This window comes from Bombina bombina, chromosome 7, assembly GCF_027579735.1.
Source record: "Bombina bombina isolate aBomBom1 chromosome 7, aBomBom1.pri, whole genome shotgun sequence".
In the NCBI taxonomy this organism is placed as follows: Eukaryota; Metazoa; Chordata; class Amphibia; order Anura; family Bombinatoridae; genus Bombina; species Bombina bombina.
The window spans coordinates 27,784,062-27,808,571 of NC_069505.1; the positions used below are offsets into that span (position 1 = coordinate 27,784,062).

The 24,510-nt window shown below is 39.2% G+C and overlaps 1 protein-coding gene across 2 annotated transcripts in view; it reads left to right on the forward strand.

Moving 5' to 3' along the window:
• LOC128665795 (beta-1,4 N-acetylgalactosaminyltransferase 2-like) overlaps nucleotides 1-24,510 on the forward strand; it is a 325,846-nt gene that overhangs the window by 135,608 nt on the left and 165,728 nt on the right. For both annotated transcript variants that reach the window (XM_053719997.1, XM_053719998.1), the window contains exon 4: nucleotides 19,191-19,297. In XM_053719997.1, coding sequence (XP_053575972.1) covers nucleotides 19,191-19,297 — 107 coding nt within the window. The remainder of the gene's footprint in view (nucleotides 1-19,190; nucleotides 19,298-24,510) is intronic.

The window sequence follows — 24,510 nt, forward strand, 5'->3', positions numbered from 1 at the left end:
AGTTCAGACAAGCCAGCTGTCAGATGCCGGGCAAGGGGGTGACTTTGTGACATTGGCTTCTTACGCTCAAACATGTCCTTGACAAAGAGTAGAGAGAGGGCGCCACAATAGCGTGATATCGTCTGGTAATACAGGTGTGAATGAAGGTAGGTAATGTGCTTACCGGAACATACGGCACTGTACTGTGACCAGTGCGTGAAGGCTTGCTAGCACTTAACAGTGGCTAGTACACTGTGGGAACAAAGCTCCTGAGGCTCTTCTCCTGGTTCCCGCTTGGAATACACCTCCTGGTGACTGGATTTCAGTTGGCAAAAAAGAAAGCCTTATCATGTTGTTCTATTGTTAGTGAAGTAGCTCAACACAGACAACTTCTCAGATAAAATTGCTTTATTGTTATGACGCATTTCTCAACCCCAACCGGGTCGTTTCATCAGATAAAAAGCGAATGTAATCATTTGCAATTGTTAACAATTTATACACATTGTATGTTTCAAAAGGAAGTTATTCGCACCTGTATTACCAGACGATATCACGCTATTGTGGCGCCCTCTCTCTACTCTTTGTATTCCAACAGTTTTTCCCTCACTCTCCGGGATCAAGAGGAGCTGCCTGGTCTTATTACACCTAATAAGAAGATCTTTCATCTCTCTTCAATTCGAGATTGTTTTTACGGACACATCCAGAAACTGATACGGTAGACCCGTTTTATTAGACTTATAAGTCAAATTTTCTGACATTTCAACTGTTTTAACTCAGCCCGCTTTCATATCCCTTTTCGGGATACTGTTTGTTTATGTCCTTGACAGACACCTGACTGTGGGCAGATGAGCAGGAACTTCTCAAGGCGAGACACGGAGTGGCGGATGGTTGAGAGGGGGCAAGGAGGACAGCAGTGGTTGACGTGTCTGAAGATGCTGGACCAGGAGGAGGATGGCGGCTTTGAGTTTGTGTGCTGCTTGTACTCATGTGTTGATCCCATAGGCGTTTGTGATGTGCGATCATGTGCCTTCGCAAAGCAGTTGTACCTAGGTGGGTGTTGGACTTCCCACGACTCAGTTTCTTTTGGCACAGGTTGCAATTGGCATCGCTGTTGTCAGAGGCAGACACACAAAAAAAATGCCACACTGCTGAGCTCTGCAATGACGGCATTCTAGTGGTGGCAACAGCATGCGTTGATTGGCGTGCTGTCTGGCTGACCCCGGGTGCCAATGCATGTTGTCTGACTGTGCCGCTAGCTCTTTGTGACAACCTCCCCCTGCTTCCAACTCGTCTCCTCCTCTCTGTCTCCCCATCTGAACTTTCCCCCTCTTCTTCTCTTCTAGCGGGCACCCACGTGACATCCACGGACGCATCGTCGTCATCATCAACTGCTTCACTTGTATCTGACAACTCAGCAAAGGAAGCAGCAGCGGGCACAACAATCAACATCACACCGTAAGCCCATGTGTGTAATGCTGCCTGACTGAGACATATCCCTGTTATCTACATCCTCTGGCAATAATGGTTGCGCATCACTCATTTCTTCCAACTGATGTGTCAATAACTCCTCTGACAGATCAAGTGAAGCGGCTGTGGTGCTAGTGTTGGTGGTGGCGGCAGGCGGACGAGTGGTAACTTGAGAGGTGCCCGAAGCTAAGCTGGAGGAGGATGGTGCGTCAAGGTTCCGAGCGGAAGCTGTAGAAGATTGGGTGTCCTGTGTTAGCCTGTCAACTATGTCCTCAGAACTGTTCGAGTTCGGGTTATGTGGCCTCTGAACACTGGGCATTATTCTAGGGCCAAAGGGAATCACAGCACCACGAACACAATGACCCCTGCGGGGTGGCCTGCCTCTGCCTGTCATTTTTTTTTCGATTAGTGGTACTATGCGTGCAAGCTACTGTGACAACAGATATGAGTGGCACTGTGCAAAGGCAGAAGTTGGCAGAGTAGACGCTGTAGGCCTGACACACACGCTTGCAGACAACTTACTGCTATTCAATCTATTACAGTCAAAATATTATTTTTTTATTTTTTTTTAAATGTACACTACTGTTACACCAGATATGAGTTGCACTGGGGTGACACTGTGCCCTGGCAGGCACTGAAATGCACACGTGTGAAGGAAACTGACTGCTATTATTTAACACAGTCAAAAAAGTGTTGGTTTTTTTAAATGTACACTACTGTTACACCAGATATGAGTTGCACTGGGGTGACACTGTGCCCTGGCAGGCACTGAAACGCACACGTGTGAAGGAAACTGACTGCTATTATTTAAAACAGTCAAAAAAGTGTTGTTGTTTTTAAATGTACACTAGACATGTGCATGGCTAAAAAATTCGGCTCATTCTCGGTTCGGAACGATCCAGACTTTTCGAATTTCGGTTCGGGTCGAATCGAATTCGGCAAAATTTGAATGAATTTGTTTCGGAAACGCAAACCCTATAATAACAAGTATTAACCCCTAATCTGCCGACCGGACATCGCCGCCACCTACATTATAGCTATTAACCCCTAATCTGCTGTCCCTAACATCGCCGACCCCTACATTATAGTTATTAACCCCTAATCTGCCCCCCCAACGTCTCCGCAATCCTAACTACAAGTATTAGCCCCTAATCTGCCGACCGGACATCGCCGCCACCTACATTATAGCTATTAACCCCTAATCTGCTGTCCCTAACATTGCCGACCCCTACATTATAGTAATTAACCCCTAATCTGCCCCCCCCAACGTCGCCGCAATCTAACTACAAGTATTAACCCCTAATCTGCCGACCGGACATCGCCGCTACCTACATTATAGCTATTAACCCCTAATCTGCTGTCCCTAACATCGCCGACCCCTACATTAGTTATTAACCCCTAATCTGCCCCCCCAACGTCGCCGCAATCTAACTACAAGTATTAACCCCTAATCTGTCGACCGGACATCGCCGCCACCTACATTATAGCTATTAACCCGTAATCTGCTGTCCCTAACATCGCCGACACCTACATTATAGTTATTAACCCCTAATCTGCCCCCCCAACGTTGCCGCAATCCTAACTACAAGTATTAACCCCTAATCTGCCGACCGGACATCGCCGCCACTATAATAAATGTATTAACCCCTAAACCGCCACACTCCCGCCTCGCAAACACTATAATAAACTTTATTAACCCCTAATCTGCCCTCCCTAACATCGCCGCCACATACCTACAATTATTAACCCCTAATCTCCCGCCCCCAACGTCGCCGCTACTATAATAAGGTTATTAACCCCTAAACCTAAGACTAACCCTAACACCCCCTAACTTAAATATAATTTAAATAAAACGAAATAAATTTATTATAATTAAATAAATGAATCCTATTTAAAACTAAATACTTACCTATAAAATAAACCCTAAGATAGCTACAATATAACTAATAGTTACATTGTAGCTATTTTAGGATTTATATTTATTTTACAGGCAACTTTGTATTTATTTTAACTAGGTAAAATAGCTATTAAATAGTTATTGACTGTTTAATAGCTACCTAGTTAAAATAATTACAAAATTACCTGTAAAATAAATCCTAACCTAAGTTACAATTAAACTTAACACTACACTATCATTAAATAAATTAACTACAAGTACCTACAATTATCTACAATTAAATAAACTAAACTAAAGTACAAAAAACCCCCCACTAAATTACAAAAAATAAAAAAATATTACAAGAATTTTAAACTAATTACACCTAATCTAAGCCCCCTAATAAAATAACAAAGCCCCCCAAAATAAAAAATGCCTTACCCTATACTAAATTACAAAAGTTAACAGCTCTATTACCTTACCAGCCCTTAAAAGGGCCTTTTGCGGGGCATGCCCCAAAGAAAACAGCTCTTTTGCCTGTAAAAAAAAAACACCACCCCCAACATTACAACCCACCACCCACATACCCCTACTCTAACCCAACCCCCCCTTTAATAAACCTAACACTACCCCCCTGAAGATCTCCCTACCTTGAGTCGTGTTCACCCAGCCGGGCCGAAGTCTTCATCCGATGGGGCAGAAGAGGACATCCAGACCGGCAGAAGTCTTCATCCAAGCGGGGCAAGAAGAGGTCTTCCATCCATCAGAAAAGTACCAAAAAACAAACAAACACTAAATTACCAAAAATAATAAAATATTACAATAATTTTAAACTAATTACACCTAATCTAAGCCCCCTACTAGCTATTAATATAGCTACAATATAACTAATAGTTACATTGTAGCTATTGTAGGATTTATATTTATTTTACAGGCAACTTTGCATTTATTTTAACTAGGTACAATAGTTATTAAATAGCTAATAACTATTTAATAGCTACCTAGCTAAAATAAATACAAATTTACCTGTAAAATAAATCCTAACCTAAGTTACAATTACACCTAACACTACACTATCATTAAATTAATTAAATAAATGAATCCGATTTAAAACTAAATACTTACCTGTAAAATAAACCCTAATATAGCTGCAATATAACTAATAGTTACATTGTAGCTATGTTAGGATTTATATTTATTTTACAGACAATTTTTTATTTATTTTAACTAGGTAAAATAGCTATTAAATAGATATTGACTATTTAATAGCTACCTAGTTAAAATAATTACAAAATTACCTGTAAAATAAATCCTAACCTAAGTTACAATTAAACCTAACACTACACTATCATTAAATAAATTAACTACAAGTACCTAGAATTAAATACAATGAAATAAACTAAACTACAAAAAACCAAACACTAAATTACAAAAATAAACAAATATTACAAGAATTTTAAACTAATTACACCTAATCTAAGCCCCCTAATAAAATAACAAAGCCCCCCAAAATAAAAAAATGCCCTACCCTATAACAAATTACAAAAGTTAACAGCTCTATTACCTTACCAGCCCTCAAAAGGGCCTTTTGCGGGGCATGCCCCAAAGAAAACAGCTCTTTTGCCTGTAAAAAAAACACAATACCCCCCCCACATTACAACCCATCACCCACATACCCCTACTCTAACCCAAACCCCCCTTAAATAAACCTAACACTACCCCCCTGAAGATCTCCCTACCTTGAGTCGTGTTCACCCAGCCGGGCCGAAGTCTTCATCCGATGGGGCAGAAGAGGACATCCAGACCGGCAGAAGTCTTCATCCAAGTGGGGCAAGAAGAGGTCTTCCATCCATCATAAGTCTTGATCCAGGCGGCATCTTCTATGTTCATCCATGCGGAGCGGCAGCATCCTGAATTACATCCGACGCGGAGCATCCTCTTCTTTCTTGATCCGACGACTAAATGACTGTACCTTTTAAGTGACGTCATCCAAGATGGCGTCCCTTGAATTCCGATTGGCTGATAGGATTCTATCAGCCAATCGGAATTAAGGTAGGAAAATCTGATTGGCTTATTCAATCATCCAATCAGATTTAAGTTCAATCCGATTGGCTGATCCAATCAGCCAATCAAATTAACCTCGCATTCTATTGGCTGTTCCGATCAGAAAATAGAATGCAAGCTCAATCTGATTGGCTGATTGGATCAGCCAATCGGATTGAACTTGAATCTGATTGGCTGATTGAAACAGCCAATCAGATTTTCCTACCTTAATTCCGATTGGCTGATAGAATCCTATCAACCAATCGGAATTCAAGGGACGCCATCTTGGATGACGTCACTTAAAGGTACAGTCATTTAGTCGTCGGATCAAGAAAGAAGAGGATGCTCCGCGACGGATGTATTCAGGATGCTGCCGCTCCGCTCCGGATGGATGAACATAGAAGATGCCGCCTGGATGGATGGAAGACCTCTTCTTGCCCCGCTTGGATGAAGACTTCTGCTGGTCTGGATGTCTTCTTCTGCCCCATCGGATGAAGACTTCGGCTCGGCTGGGTGAACACGACTCAAGGTAGGGAGATCTTCAGGGGGGTAGTGTTAGATTTATTTAAGGGGGGTTTGGGTTAGAGTAGGGGTATGTGGGTGGTGGGTTGTAATGTGGGGGGGGGTATTGTGTTTTTTTTACAGGCAAAAGAGCTGTTTTCTTTGGGGCATGCCCCGCAAAAGGCCCTTTTGAGGACTGGTAAGGTAATAGAGCTGTTAACTTTTGTAATTTAGTATAGGGTAGGGCATTTTTTTATTTTGGGGGCTTTATTTTATTATGGGGCTTAGATTAGGTGTACTTAGTTTAAAATTCCTGTAATATTTTTTTTTTTTTTGTAATTTAGTGTTTGTTTTTTTTGTACTTTAGTTTAGTTTATTTCATTGTATTTAATTGTAGGTACTTGTAGTTAATTTATTCAATTTATTTAATGATAGTGTAGTGTTAGGTTTAATTGTAACTTAGGTTAGGATTTATTTTACAGGTAATTTTGTAATTATTTTAACTAGGTAGCTATTAAACAGTAAATATCTATTTAATAGCTATTTTACCTAGTTAAAATAAATACAAAGTTGCCTGTAAAATAAATATAAATCCTAAAATAGCTACAATGTAACTATTAGTTATATTGTAGCTATATTAATAGCTAGTAGGGGGCTTACATTAGGTGTAATTAGTTTAAAATTATTGTAATATTTTATTATTTTTGGTAATTTAGTGTTTGTTTTTTTGATACTTTTCTGATGGATGGAAGACCTCTTCTTGCCCCGCTTGGATGAAGACTTCTGCCGGTCTGGATGTCCTCTTCTGCCCCATCGGATGAAGACTTCGGCCCAGCTGGGTGAACATGACTCAAGGTAGGGAGATCTTCAGGGGGGTAGTGTTAGGTTTATTTAAGGAGGGTTTGGGTTAGAGTAGGGGTATGAGGGTGGTGGGTTGTAATGTGGGGGGGGGGTATTGTGTTTTTTTTTACAAACTTTTTTTAGTTTAGTTTTTCTTTCATGTAATTAGCAAGAGTCCATGAGCTAGTGACGTATGGGATATACATTCCTACCAGGAGGGGCAAAGTTTCCCAAACCTTAAAATGCCTATAAATACACCCCTCACCACACCCACAATTCAGTTTTACAAACTTTGCCTCCGATGGAGGTGGTGAAGTAAGTTTGTGCTAGATTCTACGTTGATATGCGCTCCGCAGCAAGTTGGAGCCCGGTTTTCCTCTCAGCGTGCAGTGAATGTCAGAGGGATGTGAGGAGAGTATTGCCTATTTGAATGCAGTGATCTCCTTCTACGGGGTCTATTTCATAGGTTCTCTGTTATCGGTCGTAGAGATTCATCTCTTACCTCCCTTTTCAGATCGACGATATACTCTTATATATACCATTACCTCTGCTGATTCTCGTTTCAGTACTGGTTTGGCTTTCTACAAACATGTAGATGAGTGTCCTGGGGTAAGTAAGTCTTATTTTCTGTGACACTCTAAGCTATGGTTGGGCACTTTGTTTATAAAGTTCTAAATATATGTATTCAAACATTTATTTGCCTTGACTCAGAATGTTCAACATTCCTTATTTTTCAGACAGTCAGTTTCATATTTGGGATAAATGCATTTGTTTCAATCATTTTTTCTTACCTTAAAAAATTTGACTTTTTCCCTGTGGGCTGTTAGGCTCGCGGGGGCAGAAAATACTTCATTTTATTGCGTCATTTTTGGCGCGGACTTTTTTGGCGCAAATTTTTTTTTCTGTTTCCGGCGTCATACGTGTCGCCGGAAGTTGCGTCATTTTTTGACGTTTTTTTGCGTCAAAAATGTCGGCGTTCCGGATGTGGCGTCATTTTTGGCGCCAAAAGCATTTAGGCGCCAAATAATGTGGGCGTCTTTTTTGGCGCTAAAAAATATGGGCGTCATTTTTGTCTCCACATTATTTAAGTCTCATTATTTATTGCTTCTGGTTGCTAGAAGCTTGTTCACTGGCATTTTTTTCCCATTCCTGAAACTGTCATTTAAGGAATTTGATCAATTTTGCTTTATATGTTGTTTTTTTCATTTACATATTGCAAGATGTTCCACGTTGCAACTGAGTCAGAAGATACTTCAGGAAAATCACTGCCCAGTGCTGGAGCTACCAAGCTAAGTGTATCTGCTATAATTTTTGGTATCTGTTTCTCCAGCTGTTGTTTGTATTGCATGTCATGACAAACTTATTAATGCAGATAAAATTTCCTTTAGTACTGTTACATTACCTGTTGCTGTTCCGTCAACATCTAATTTTCAGAGTGTTCCTGATAACATAAGAGATTTTATTTTTTTAAATCCATTAAGAAGGCTATGTCTGTTATTTCTCCTTCTAGTATACATAAAAGTCTTTTAAAATTTCTCTTTTTCCAGATGAATTTTTAAATGAACATCATCATTCTGATACTGATAATGGTTCTTCTGGTTCAGAGGTTTCTGTCTCAGAGGTTGATGCTGATAAATCTTTGTATTTGTTCAAGATGGAATTTATTCGTTCTTTACTTAAAGAAGTATTATTTGCATTAGAAATAGAGGATTCTGGTCCTCTTGATACTAAATGTAAACGTTTAAATAAGGTTTTTTTTAAAATCTCCTGTAGTTATTCCAGAAGTGTTTAATCTCCCTGATGCTATTTCTGAAGTAATTTCCAGGGAATGGAATAATTTGGGTAATTTATTTACTCCTTCTAGACGTTTAAGCAATTATATCCTGTGCCATCTGACAGATTAGAGTTTTTTGGGACAAAAATCCCTAAGGTTATGGGGCTGTCTCTACTCCTGCTAATGTACTACTATTCCTATGGCAGATAGTACTTCATTTAAGGATCCTTTAGATAGGAAAATTGAATCCTTTCTAAGAAAAGCTTACTTATGTTCAGGTAATCTTCTTAGACCTGCTATATTTTTAGTGGATGTTGCTGCAGCTTCAACTTTTTGGTTAGAAGCTTTAGCGCAACAAGTAACAGATCATCATTTTATAGCATTATTATTATTCTATAACATACTAATAATTTTATTGGTGATACCATCTTTTGATATCATTAGAGTTGATGTCAGGTATATGTCTCTAGCTATTTTAGCTAGAAAAGCTTTATGGATTAAACTTGGAATGCTGATATGTCTTCTAAGTCAACTTTGCTTTCCCTTTCTTTCCAGGGTAAATAATCATTTTCGTTCCTTTCCTCACAACAAGGAACAAAAGCCTGATCCTTCATCCTCAGGAGCGGTTTCAGTTTGGAAACTATTTCCAGTTTGGAATATATCCAAGCCTTATAGAAACCTATAGCCAGCTCCTAAGTACCTATGAAGGTGCGGCCCTTATTCCAGCTCAGCTGGTATGGGGCAGATTACGTTTTCTTCAAAGAAATTTGGATCAATTCCGTTCTCAATCTCTGGTTTCAGAACATTGTTTCAGAAAAGTACAGAATTGGCTTCAAGTTAAGGCCTCCTGCTAAGAGATTTTTTTCTTTCCCGTGTCCCAGTTAACACAGCAAAGGCTCAGCATTTCTGAAATGTGTTTCAGATCTAGAGTTGGCTGGAGTAATTATGCCAGTTCCAGTTCTGGAACAGGGGCTGGGGTTTTATTTTATCTCTTCATTGTACCAAAGAAGGTCAATTCCTTCAGACCAGTTCCGGATCTATCATTATTGAATCGTTATGTTAGGATACCAACATTCAAGATGGTTACTGTAGGACTATCCTGCCTTTTGTTTAGCAAAGGCATTATATGTCTACAATAGATTTACAGGATGTGTATCTGCATATTCCGATTCATCCAGATCACTTTTAGTGTCTGAGATTCTCTTTTTAGACAAGCATTACCAGTTTTGTGGCTCTACCGTTTGGCCTAGCCTCAGTTCCAAGAATTTTTTTCAAAGGTTCTCGGTGCCCTTCTTTCTGTAATCAGAGAACAGGGTTTTGGTATTTCCTTATTTGGACGATATCTTGGTACTTGCTCAGTCTTCTCATTTTCGAAGAATCTCATACGAATCGACTTGTGTTGTTTCTTCAAGTTCATGGTTGGAGGATCAATTTACCAATCAGTTCATTGATTCCTCAGACAAGGGTAACCTTTTTAGGTTTCTAGATAGATTCAGTGTCTATGACTCTGTCCTTGTCAGACAAGAGAAGTTTAACATTGATATCAGCTTTTCTAAACCTTCAGTCACAATCATTCCCTTTGGTAGCCTTATGCATGGAAATGTTAGGTCTTAGGACTGCCGCATCAGATGCGATCTCCTTTGCTCGTTTTCACATGCGACCTCTTCAGCTCTGTATGCTGAACCAATGGTGCAGGGATTACTCAAAGATATCTCAATTAATATCTTTAAACCGATTTTACGACACTCTCTGACATGGTGGACAGATCACCATCGTTTAGTTCAGGGGGCTTCTTTGTTTTTCCGACCTGGACTATAATCTCAACAGATGCAAGTCTTACAGGTTGGGGAGCTGTGTGGGGGTATCTGACGGCACAAGGGGTTTGGGAATCTCAGGAGGTGAGATTTCCGATCAATATTTTGGAACTCCGTGCAATTTTCAGAGCTCTTCAGTCTTGGCCTCTTCTGAAGAGAGAGTTGTTCATTTGTTTTCAGATAGACAATGTCACAACTGTGGCATACATCAATCATCAAGGAGGGACTCACAGTCCTCTGGCTATGAAAGAAGTATCTCGTATTTTGGTTTGGGCGGAATCCAGCTCCTGTCTAATCTCTGCGGTTCATATCCAAGGTATGGACAATTGGAAAGCGGATTATCTCAGTCGCCAAACGTTGCACTTGGGCGAATGGTCTCTTCACCCAGAGGTATTTCCTCAGATTGTTCAAATGTGGGAACTCCCAGAAATAGATCTGATGGCTTCTCATCTAAACAAGAAACTTCCCTGGTATCTGTCCGGATCCCGGGATCCTCGGGCGGAGGCAGTGGATGCATTTTTCACTTCCTTGGAAGTATCATCCTGCCTATATCTTTCCGCCTCTAGTTTTTCTTCCAAGAGTAATCTCCAAGATTCTGAAGGAATGCTCGTTTTGTTCTGCTGGTAGCTCCGGCATGGCCTCACAGGTTTTGGTATGCGGATCTGGTCCGGATGGCCTCTTGCCAACCGTGGACTCTTCCGTTAAGACCAGACCTTCTATCGCAAGGTCCTTTTTTCCATCAGGATCTGAAATCCTTAAATTTAAAGGTATGGAGATTGAACGCTTGATTCTTGGTCAAAGAGGTTTCTCTGACTCTGTGATTAATACTATGTTACAGGCGCGTAAATCTGTATCTAGAGAGATATATTATAGAGTCTGGAAGACTTATATTTCTTGGTGTCTTTCTCATCATTTTTTGGCATTCTTTTAGAATACCGAGAATTTTACAGTTTCTTCAGGATGGTTTAGATAAGGGTTTGTCCGCAAGTTCTTTGAAAGGTCAAATCTCTGCTCTTTCTGTTCTTTTTCATAGAAAGATTGCTATTCTTCCTGATATTCATTGTTTTGTACAAGCTTTGGTTTGTATAAAACCTGTCATTAAGTCAATTTCTCCTCTTTGGAGTTTGAATTTGGTTCTGGGGGCTCTTCAAGTTCCTCCGTTTGAACCTATGCATTCATTGGACATTAAATTACTTTCTTGGAAAGTTTTGTTCATTTTGGCAATCTCTTCTGCCAGAAGAGTTTCTGAATTATCTGCTCTTTCTTGTGAGTCTCCTTTTCTGATTTTTCATCAGGATAAGGCGGTGTTGCGAACTTCTTTTGATTTTTTACCTAAAGTTGTGAATTCCAACAACATTAGTAGAGAATTTGTGGTTCCTTCATTATGTCCTAATCCTAAGAATTCTAGGGAGAAATCGTTGCATTCTTTGGATGTTGTTAGAGCTTTGAATATTATGTTGAAGCTACTAAGTCTTTCCGTAAGACTTCTAGTTTATTTGTTATCTTTTCCGGTTCTAGAAAAGGCCAGAAAGCTTCTGCCATTTCTTTGGCATCTTGGTTGAAATCTTTATTTCATCATGCTTATGTCGAGTCGGGTAAAACTCCGCCTCTAAGGATTACAGTTCATTCTACTAGTTCAGTTTCTACTTCCTGGGCGTTTAGGAATGAAGCTTCGATTGATCAGATTTGCAAAGCAGCAACTTGGTCCTCTTTGCATACTTTTTCTAAATTCTACCATTTTGATGTGTTTTCTTCTTCTGAAGCAGTTTTTGGTAGAAAAGTACTTCTGGCAGTGGTTTCAGTTTGAATCTTCTGCTTATGTTTTTCATTAAACTTTATTTTGGGTGTGGATTATTTTCAGCAGGAATTGGCTGTCTTTATTTTATCCCTCCCTCTCTAGTGACTCTTGTGTGGAAAGATCCACATCTTGGGTAGTCATTATCCCATACGTCACTAGCTCATGGACTCTTGCTAATTACATGAAAGAAAACATAATTTATGTAAGAACTTACCTGATAAATTAATTTCTTTCATATTAGCAAGAGTCCATGAGGCCCGCCCTTTTTTGTGGTGGTTATGATTTTTTTGTATAGAGCACAATTATTCCAATTCCTTATTTTATATGCTTTCGCACTTTTTTCTTATCACCCCACTTCTTGGCTATTCGTTAAACTGAATTGTGGGTGTGGTGAGGGGTGTATTTATAGGCATTTTAAGGTTTGGGAAACTTTGCCCCTCCTGGTAGGAATGTATATCCCATACGTCACTAGCTCATGGACTCTTGCTAATATGAAAGAAATGAATTTATCAGGTAAGTTCTTACATAAATTATGTTATTTAATTGTAGATAATTGTAGGTACTTGTAGTTAATTTATCTAATGATAGTGTAGTGTTAGGTTTAATTGTAACTTAGGTTAGGATTTATTTTACAGGTAATTTTGTAATTATTTTAACTAGGTAGCTATTAAATATTCAATAACTATTTAATAGCTATTTTACCTAGTTAAAATAAATACAAAGTTGCCTGTAAAATAAATATAAATTCTAAAATAGCTACAATTTAACTATTAGTTATATTGCAGCTATATGAGGGTTTATTTTACAGGTAAGTATTTAGTTTTAAATAGGATTCATTTATTTAATTAATGATAGTGTAGTGATAGGTGTAATTGTAACTTAGGTTAGGATTTATTTTACAGGTAAATTTGTATTTATTTTAGCTATTTAGTTATTAAATAGTTATTAACTATTTAATAACTATTGTACCTAGTTAAAATAAATACAAACTTGCCTGTAAAATAAAAATAAACCCTAAGCTAGATACAATGTAACTATTAGTTACATTGTAGCCAGTTTAGGGTTTATTTTACAGGTAAGTATTTAGTTTTAAATAGGATTAATTTATTTAATTATAGTAAATTTATTTCGTTTTATTTAAATTATATTTAAGTTAGGGGGTGTTAGGGTTAGGGTTAGACTTAGGTTTAGGGGTTGATAACCTTATTATAGTAGCGGCGACGTTGGGTGGCGGGAGATTAGGGGTTAATAATTGTATGTGGCGGCGATGTTAGGGAGGGCAGATTAGGGGTTAATACAATTTATTATAGTGTTTGCGAGGCGGGAGTGCGGCGGTTTAGGGGTTAATACATTTATTATAGTGGCGGCGATGTCCGGTCGGCAGATTACGATGTCCGGTCGGCAGATTAGGGGTTAATACTTGTAGTTAGGATTGCGGCGACGTTGGGGGGCAGATTAGGGGTTAATAACTATAATCTAGGTGTCGGCGACGTTAGGGACAGCAGATTAGGGGTTAATAGCTATAATGTAGGTGGCGGCGATGTCCGGTCGGCAGATTAGGGGTTAATACTTGTAGTTAGGATTGCGGCGTCGTTGGGGGGGCAGATTAGGGGTTAATAACTATAATGTAGGGGGTCGGCGATGTTAGGGACAGCAGATTAGGGGTTAATAGCTATAATGTAGGTTGCGGCGATGTCCGGTCGGCAGATTAGGGGTTAATACTTGTAGTTAGATTGCGGCGACGTTGGGGGGGGGCAGATTAGGGGTTAATGAAATTTATTATAGTGTTTGCGAGGCGGGAGTGCGGCGGTTTAGGGGTTAATACATTTATTATAGTGGCAGCGATATCCGGTCGGCAGATTAGTGGTTAATAGGATAATGCAGGTGTCAGCGATAGCGGGGGCGGCAGATAAGGGGTTAATAAGTGTTAGATTAGGGGTGTTTAGAGACTTGGGGTACATGTTAGGGTGTTAGCTGCAGATTTAGTGTTTCCCCATAGGAAACAATGGGGCTGCGGTGTTTTTTTCAGCCGAAACTCCCCATTGTTTCCTATGGGGAAATGCCGAATTTTACCGAGCTAATTCGGATTTATTCGGAGATACGGCAGCTATTTCGGATTCATTCGGTAGAATCAGAAGTATTTTAATTCGGAAATTCGTATCGAACCGAATCTCTGAATTTACCGAATTTTCCGAATTTCCGAATAAATCCGAAACGATCCGCACATGTCTAATGTACACTACTGTTACACCAGATATGAGTTGCACTGGGGTGACACTGTGCCCTGACAGGCACTGAAACGCACACGTGTGAAGGAAACTGACTGCTATTATTTCACAGTCAAAAAAGTGTTTTTTTTTTTTAAATGTACACTACTGTTACACCAGATATGAGTTGCACTGGTGTGACACTGTGCCCTGGCAGGCCCTGTAACGCACACGTGTGAAGGAAACTGACTGCTATTATTTAACACAGTCAAAAAAGTGTTGTTTTTTTTAAATGTACACTACCGTTACACCAGATATGAGTTGCACTGGTGTGACACTGTGCCCTGGCAGGCCCTGTAACGCACACGTGTGAAGGAAACTGACTGCTATTATTTAACACAGTCAAAACAGTGTTGTTTTTTTTAAATGTACCGTTACACCAGATATGAGTGGTGGCACTGGGCAAGTGGGCAAAGTATACGCTGTGAGCCTGACACACACGCTGGCAGGCAGGCAACTGCAATTAGATTACACAGGAAAAAAAAAAAAAAAGCAGACTGATGTTCTAGCCCTAAAAAAGGGCTTTTTGGGGTGCTGTCCTTACAGCAGAGATCAGATGAGTCCTTCAGGACTGGACTGTAGTGGACACTGAATACACTAGCCTAGCTATCGATTTCCCTATTAAATCAGCAGCAGCTACACTGTCCCTCCTCTCACTAAGAATGCAGCTTCCGAATGAATCTAAAATGGATGCTGTCCAGGAGGTAGGAGGGCCTGCTGCTGATTGGCTGGAATGTGTCTGCTGACTGTGAGGTACAGGGTCAAAATTTTACTCAATGATGACGAATAGGGGGCGGATCGAACATCGCATATGTTCGCCCCCCGCGGCGAACGCGAACAAGCTATGTTCGCCGGGAACTATTCACCGGCGAACTATTCACAACATCACTAATCTTTGCACATACTTGTATGTATATATATATATATATATATATATATATATATATATATATATATGTTTGTTATGTCAGAAATCTTTTAGCAAACATATTTACATGTCCCTCAATTCTTTTTTTTGTTCTAAACAGTGTTGTCTTTCATATATCTGTGTTTATTTATACCACTATATGTATATAGTGTAAATATATTATTCTGAGCAAGAATAATTGCGAATATAACATTTAATCAGAGTATTATATGTATTAATTTGCAATCAATGGATATTTTAACAGCTGGACCAATTTTCTCTCTGTACCTGTGTAACACCTCCTGATTGCAATCTAGTTTTAAAAACCACCCCTACACAAGTGTTACAAAATAGCCTGGCATCTAAGATGACATTTCTTAATGAATATGAAATTCAAGAGAAGGAAGAAATACACTGAAAATAGCATGGCAGTAAAGAGGTGATTTTAATTACTGCTGTATCTGAATCATGACAGTTTAATGTTAGGTAGACTATACCTTTGACCTATCAGTTTAAGATAATAATGAATCAAACATCATTCGATTATTAAAATCATTGTCAGAAATATTACACTGTGTGTCCTAATGTCAGCATCAATGTTTATCTTTAATGCTAATTTCACATATACATACTTTCAAAGTATAATACACAATGTAACAAAAGGCACTTACAAGTTCTGATGAGTGATCAATGACTCAAGTATAGAGCAATTTGATTCGTTAGTGATAGTAGAAAATGTATATTTCAATCAGATTGGCTGATTTCATTGATCACGTGATTATGCATTTACCAATAAGAAGTTGTGGAAAACTTTACTAGTTTGTGGAGCAAGAATATTGTCCCCTTGCTTTGTAATGAGAGACAAAGATGTAACATAATCCATAAGTAGGGTAACATCTCCATAATTTACTTTTATTATCTAATATGCTTCATTGTCTTGCAGCGTTGAATATGACCTTTCTGTGTTTTCAGCCTCCCATTGATTTCTATGGCATTCACGGCCTCAAGGGTGGCGGTTTGAATGATAGGTACGCTGCGTCAGAATAGACGTACCTGTTGAATTTTTGATAAATTGGCAAGTCGGTCAAATGGAGTTGAATTTGACGGCGGATGATCGGTATTTTGCTCTAATAACACAAGCATTGATCTGTGTCGGATTGATATCGCGGGATCGTATTATACGTATTTCAACATTTGACGATCTTGACGCTTTGACTATGGCGTATCAACTTTGTGTCTAATTTGACATGGACTTCCAGCGCATTATCAGTTGAAGCTTTGATAGATCGGACCCTGTCCATTCCTATTTTCTGGGATTTGTTAGGGTTTGCCTTAAAATATGCAACTTATACAGTATATATATAATTCTTATTATTGCATTGTTTTTATTTATTTTTTACTATGGGTGTCAGTAGGGGCCTCATGTTCAAGTTTTGCCTAAGACCTTGCAAAGTCTAGAGCCAACACTGTCTAAAGAGATATATATATATATATATATATATATATATATATATATGTATGTGTGTGTATATATATATATATATATATATATATATATATATATATACACGCGCACGCACATACATACATACATACATACACACGCACATACATACATACATACATACATACACACGCACATACATACATACACACGCACATACATACATACACACGCACATACATACATATATATATATATATATACACACACACATATATCGGTATCAGAGATGAACTTTCTCATGAGTTGGCTCTAACTTTGAATATGCTAGCAAGAATCATATATCAGTAGTGCACTACACTTGTAATCTGTATTTTGTCTATTGCCATTTTTTCAGCATGTGTCTTTTGGCTATGTTTTTATTAAAAATATATATGTTCAGCATACCTGTTTAGGATATCATTTCCAATTATACTGTGACGGTGGTTCATGGTGCGGCCTGTAATCCGCTTTAGCTCTCTAGATGTGGTAGAGCTCTTTATAACTAATTTGTTTATATATATATATATATATACACACACACACACACACACACACACACACACATATATATATATATATACATACACACAGCGGCGGGAAAAGTATTTAGTCAGCCACCAATTGTGCAAGTTCTCCCTCTTAAGAAGATGAGAGGCCTGTAATTTTCATCATAGGTATACCTCAACTATGAGAGACAAAATGTGGAAACAAATACAATCACATTGTCTGATTTGGAAAGAATTTATTTGCAAATTATGGTGGAAAATAAGTATTTGGTCACCTGCAAACAAGCAAGATTTCTGTCTCTCACATACCTGTATCTTCTTCTTTAAGAGGCTCCTCTGTCCTCCACTCATTACCTGTATTAATGGCACCTGTTTGAACTTGTTATCAGTATAAAAGACACCTGTCCACAACCTCAAACAGTCACACTCCAAACTCCACTATGGTGAAGACCAAAGAGCTGTAGAAGGACACCAGAAACAAAATTGTAGACCTGCACCAGGCTGGGAAGACTGAATCTGCAATAGGCAAGCAGCTTGGTGTGAATAAATCAACTGTGGGAGCAATAATTAGAAAATGGAAGACATACAAGACCACTGATAATCTCCCTCGATCTGGGGCTCCACGCAAGATCTCACCCCGTGGGGTCAAAATGATCACAAGAAAACATCCCAGAACCACACAGGGGGACCTAGTGAATGACCTGCAGAGAGCTGGACCAACGTAACAAAGGCTACCATCAGTAACACACTACGCTGCCAGGGACTCAGATCCTGCAGTGCCAGACGTGTCCGCCTGCTTAAGCCAGTACATGTCCGGGCCCATATGAAGTATGCTAGAGAGCATTTGGATGATCCAGAAGCAGATTGGGAGAATGTCATATGGTCAGATGAAACCAAAGTAGAACTGTTTGGTAGAAACACAACTTGTCGTGTTTGGAGGAGAGAGAACACCATACCTACTGTGAAGCATGGGGGTGGCAACATCATGCTTTGGGGCTGTTTCTCTGCAAAGGGAACAGGACGACTGATCCCTGTACATGAAAGAATGAATGGGGCCATGTATCGTGAGATTTTGAGTGCAAACCTCCTTCCAACAGCAAGGGCATTGAAGATGAATGTGGCTGGGTCTTTCAGCATGACAATGATCCCAAACACACCACCCGGGCAACGAAGGAGTGGCTTCGTAAGAAGCATTTCAAGGTCCTGGAGTGGCCTAGCCCGTCTCTAGATATCAACCCCATAGAAAACCTTTGGAGGGAGTTGAAAGTCTGTGTTGCCCAGCGACAGCCCCAAAACATCACTGCTCTAGAGGAGATCTGCATGCAGGAATGGGCCAACATACCAGCAACAGTGTGTGACAACCTTGTGAAGACTTATAGAAAACGTTTGACCTCTGTCATTGCCAACAAAGGATATATAACAAAGTATTGAGATGAACTTTTGATATTGACCAAATACTTATTTTCCACCATAATTTGCAAATAAATTCTTTCCAAATCAGACAATGTGATTGTCTGTCTGGATTTGTTTCCACATTTTGTCTCTCATAGTTGAGGTATACCTATGATGAAAATTACAGGCCTCGCTCATCTTCTTAAGTGGGAGAACTTGCACAATTGGTGGCTGACTAAATACTTTTTTCCCCACTGTATATATATATATATATATATATATATATATATATATATATATATATGTGTGTGTATATGTATATATGTGTGTGTATGTGTATATATAGTATATAGTACTAATCTATAGTATATATCCTAATCTAATGGTTTTTAACAGAAAATGACCATTAAGGTCTATAAAGATTTCTGTATATAAATAATTTGATACGTTTATCTAATGGACTGGAATCAACAACAGAATGTTTATGAAATGTTTATTTTTGCAAGGTGACTTGTTTTTTCTATTGTATCTATCCACTAGGTACGGATCTGTAAATAACAACGTTCTGATAGCACCATTGAACTTACCCCTAAGCTATCCTATCCATGGAACTCAGGTCATGCCCTTACACACTATCTTTTTAAGAGGTAAGTTCCTTGCTACTTACCAAGAGCTCAGTATATATGTAGGAAGAATTTTGTGTTGATTACACTTTTATATGTCAAGATCTTTTCTTAATTTTGATCTTCAAAATATATCAGATCCCTTAAAGCAGGGGTGGGCAACTATCGGCCTTCCAGATGTTATGGACTACATCTCCCATGATGCTTTGCCAGCATCATGGCTGAAAGAGCAATATAGGAGATGTAGTCCATAACATCTGGAGGGCCTATAATTGCCCACCCCTGCCTTAAAGGGACACTCTACACTAAAATTTCTATATCTTTTTATCTTTGTAAAAATATAGATAATCCCTTTATTACCCATTCCCCAGTTTTGCACAACCCACACTGTTGTATTAATACACTTTTTACCTCTGTGAATACCTTGCATCTAAGCCTCTGCAGACTGCCCCTTATTTCAGTTATTTTGACATACATGTATTTTAGCAAATCAGTGCTGACTCATAAGTAACTCCACAGGAGTGACCACAATGCTGTCTATATGGCACACATGAACTAACGCTGTCTAGCTGTAAAAAAACTGTTAAAATGCACTGAGATAAGATGTGGCATTCAAGGGCTTAGAAATTAGCATATGAGCCTACCTAGGTTTAGCTTTCAACAAAGAATACCAAGAGAAAAAAGCATATTTGATGATAAAAGTAAATTGGAAAGTTGTTTAAAATAAATCATTAAAGTGACTGTCCTTGTAAAGGGAGATTGAACTAAAATTGTAGTTCCTCATACAATTGAATTAAGCATAGTGGAAACATGACTTGGAAAGGGAAATTTCAGAGGGGAGGGGAGAAGTGTCGCCTACAAATGCATATTTGTATGAAAATGGGATGTTCGATTTGTTTTTACAATAGGAATATTCGAATAAATGCACCAACTAAATTTAAAGGCTAGGCACGCCCCCCAGGCCGATTCTTCACTTCGTCAAAGTGGGAAGCTGCAGAATGCCGTATCTGGTAGGACGTTCCATGACATCCTAAAATGTCGTAATGGTGTGAAGAGGTTAAATTGTCTTTAGGGATTAAATACTTGCCTCTAGCATGCTGGAGAGCCGAGTTAATCCTGACACAACTACACTGAGCCCCTGAATAGAAGGCTTAGCACTGTGCATCTCAGGGCACTAAACGTTTAGCTCATACTCTGGGTTCTACTGCGCTAAGCCTTTTTATTAGCGCGGCTCACGGATCCGTGCAGAAGAGTTGGGATTAGAGTGTTTCTCCAGTGCATTAGCGGTAACTATAAAAGTAAACTTTTTCACCTGTAGCAAAAGAACATTTGTTTAACGAAAACAAATATAAATATTCCATGGATATTCACTTTTCATTTCATTTAAAAGAAACAAATTCCAAATAGTGCAGTAGACAAATATTTTGGAAAACAAATTTCCCCGAATATTTGCTCCGGAAGATTTGGACACCCACATTGTCTAGTATAGACTTTAAGAGAAGCATTAACTTACATGAAACTGGTGGGTGGAAAAGACAATAAAATAAAGCAGGATCCTCATGGTGCAATCAGACAACTTGTGTAAAATATAAAGTGCACAAACGCATTCACATGTAGGAAAGCACTGGAATAGCGCTAACTGGGCATAAAGGATCCTCAGAGTCGTCCGGTAGGTTCACCTCCTCTCCCAGGATACAAAGCAGGAGTGCGGTATCAGCCAACTGTCGGCGACCCAGATTCTTCACGTCACCTACTTACGGCTGGGTCCAGAGAGTCACAGGGAGCAGAAAGATATATAAACTCAATGTGTTTTTTTAAAAAACCATTACGTTGATTTATCTTTTAGTGGTCTACACCGAGAGTGCATCTCCAATTGTTTGTTTTTTCATCATTTTTCAGTGTAAAAGAGCAGAGAAAAAGAGAAACCTGTTAAAACTTGTTTTAATAAAATACAGTGAGTAATGGTAACCTTAAAGGGACATGAAAACCAAAATTAATAGTGCATGTGATTTTAGAGAACTCTCCATTTTACTTTTCAACAAAAGATACAAAGAGAATTGTTGAATTTTGACTTTACTGTCCCTTTCAATCTATGCTAATGCAAGAAGCTTGTGTAAAGAAAAGGGTGGGTTTTTGGCATATGGGGAACAATATGATATAATAAAATTAGTGTGAAGTGATGCGCTGAGTTCCCCAACTGGCCAACCTAATAGAAGCTACCTTCTTCCTAGGTAGCTATATAACTAGGGAGTATCAAATTGGAAAATTCAGGTGGCGCTTAAAAAAGCTGTGGGTTAAATCCTAATGCAAACTCTTAAAAATTCCCTCTTTGAAAAAAATTCTTACTAGATGCAGTCAGCTCTTCAAAACACTTAGGCCTAGATTTGGAGTTTTGCGTTAGCCGTCAAAACCAGCGTTAGAGGCTCCTAACGCTGGTTTTTACCGCCCGCTGGTATTTGGAGTCAGTCATTAAAGGGTCTAACGCTCACTTTCCATCCGCGACTTTTCCATACCGCAGATCCCCCTACGCCAATTGCGTAGCCTATCTTTTCAATGGGATCTTTCTAACGCTGGTATTTAGAGTCTTGGCTGAAGTGAGCGTTAGAAATCTAACGACAAAACTCCAGCCGCAGAAAAAAAACAGGAGTTAAGAGCTTTCTGGGCTAACGCTGGTTCATAAAGCTCTTAACTGCTGTGCTCTAAAGTACACTAACACCCATAAACTACCTATGTACACCTAAATCGAGGCCCCCCCATATCGCTGCCACTCGATTAAAATTTTTTAACCCCTAATCTGCTGACCGCACACCGCCGCCACCTACGTTATACTTATGTACCCCTAATCTGCTGCCCCTAACACCGCCGACCCCTATATTATATTTATTAACCCCTAATCTGCCCCCCACAACGTCGCCGCCAGCTACCTACAATAACTAACCCCTAATCTGCCGACCGGACCTTAACACTATTATAATAAAGTTAATAACCCCTAATCCGCCTCACTCCTGCCTCAATAACTCTATAAGAAATAGTATTAACCCCTAATCTGCCCTCCCTAACATCGCCGACACCTAACTTCAATTATTAACCCCTAATCTGCCGACCGGACCTTGCCGCTACTCTAATAAATGTATTAACCCCTAAAGCTAAGCCTAACCCTAACACTAACACCCCCCTAACTTAAATATAATTTAAATCTAACGAAAAAAACGAACTCTTATTAAATAAATTATTCCTATTTAAAGCTAAATACTTACCTGTAAAATAAACCCTAATATAGCTACAATATAACAAATAATTATATTGTAGCTATTTGAGGATTAATATTTATTTTACAGGCAACTTTGTAATTATTTTAACAAGGTACAATAGCTATTAAATAGTTAAGAACTATTTAATAGCTACCTAGTTAAAATAATTACAAAATTACCTGTAAAATAAATCCTAACCTAAGTTACAATTAAACCTAACACTACACTATCAATAAATTAATTAAATACAATACCTACAAATAAATACAATTAAATAAACTAACTAAAGTACAAAAAATAAAAAAGAACTAAGTTACAAAAAATAAAAAAATATTTACAAACATTAGAAAAATATTACAACAATTTTAAACTAATTACACCTACTCTAAGCCCCCTAATAAAATAACAAAGCCCCCAAAATAAAAAAATGCCCTACCCTATTCTAAAATTAAAATCTCTTTTACCTTACCAGCCCTGAAAAGGGCCATTTGCGGGGCATGCCCCAAATAATTCAGCTCTTTTGCCTGTAAAAAAAATTACAACCCACCACCCACATACCCCTAATCTAACCTAACCCCCCCTTAAATAAACCTAACACTAAGCCCCTAAAGATCTCCCTACCTTGTATTCACCACACCGGGTTCACCGATCGGTCCAGAAGAGCCTCCGATGTCTTCATCCAAGCCCAAGCGGGAGCTGAAGAGTGACGCCCATCCTCCGGCTGAAGTCTTGATCCAAGTGGCAAATGAAGAAGTCCATCTTCGGGAAGAAATCTTCATCCTATCCGGGCAGAAGAGGACATCCGGACCAGCAAACATCTTCATCCAAGCCGCATCTTCTATGTTCTTCCATCCGATGACGAGCGGCTGATCTTGAAGACCTCCGGTGCGGATCCATCCTCTTCGTTCGACGTCCAACTGAAGAATGAAGGTTCCTTTAAGGGACGTCATCCAAGATGGCATCCCTCGAATTCTGATTGGCTGATAGGATTCTATCAGCCAATCAGAATTAAGGTAGGAAAATTCTGATTGGCTGATGGAATCAGTTCAATCCGATTGGCTGATCCAATCAGCCAATCAGATTGAGCTCACATTCTATTGGCTGTTCCGATCAGCCAATAGAATGCGAGCTCTATCTGATTGGCTGATTCAATCAGCCAATCAGATTTTTCCTACCTTAATTCCGATTGGCTGATAGAATACTATCAGCCAATCGGAATTGAAGGGATGCCATCTTGGATGACGTCCCTTAAAGGAGCCTTCATTCGTCGTTAGTCCGTCGGGGAAGAAGGATGTTCCGCGTCGGCGGGATGAAGATGAATCCTGAAGAAAGAAGATTGAAGACCCCGCTTGGAAGATGACATCGCCCGGATGGAAGACTTCTTCAGCTCCGCTTGGAAGATGACATCGCCCGGATGGAAGATTTCTTCAGTGCCGCCTGGATGATGACTTCATCGGATGGAAGACTTCTTCAGCGCCCCTTGGAGGATCACTTCTGCCTCTCCGGATCTCCTCTTTGGTTCCATCGGTGGCTCGGTTGAGTGAAGACGACTCAAGGTAGGATGATCTTCAGGGTGGTAGTGTTAGGTTTATTTAAGGGGGGTTTGGGTTAGATTAGGGGTATGTGGGTGGTGGGTTTTAACGTTGGGGGGGTTGTATTTTTCTTTTACAGGCAAAAGAGCTGTTTTCTTTGGGGCATGCCCCGCAAAAGGCCCTTTTAAGGGCTGGTAAGGTAAAAGAGCTTTGAACTTTTTTAATTTAGAATAGGGTAGGGCATTTTTTTTATTTTGGGGGGCTTTGTTATTTTATTAGGGGGCTTAGATTAGGTGTAATTAGCTTAAAATTGCTGTAATATTTTTTAAATGTTTGTAACTTTTTTTTTTTTTGTAACAGCTTTTTTTATTTTTTGTACTTTAGTTAGTTTATTTAATTGTATTTAATTGTAGTTATTTGTAGGTCATTTATTTAATTAATTTAATGATAGTGT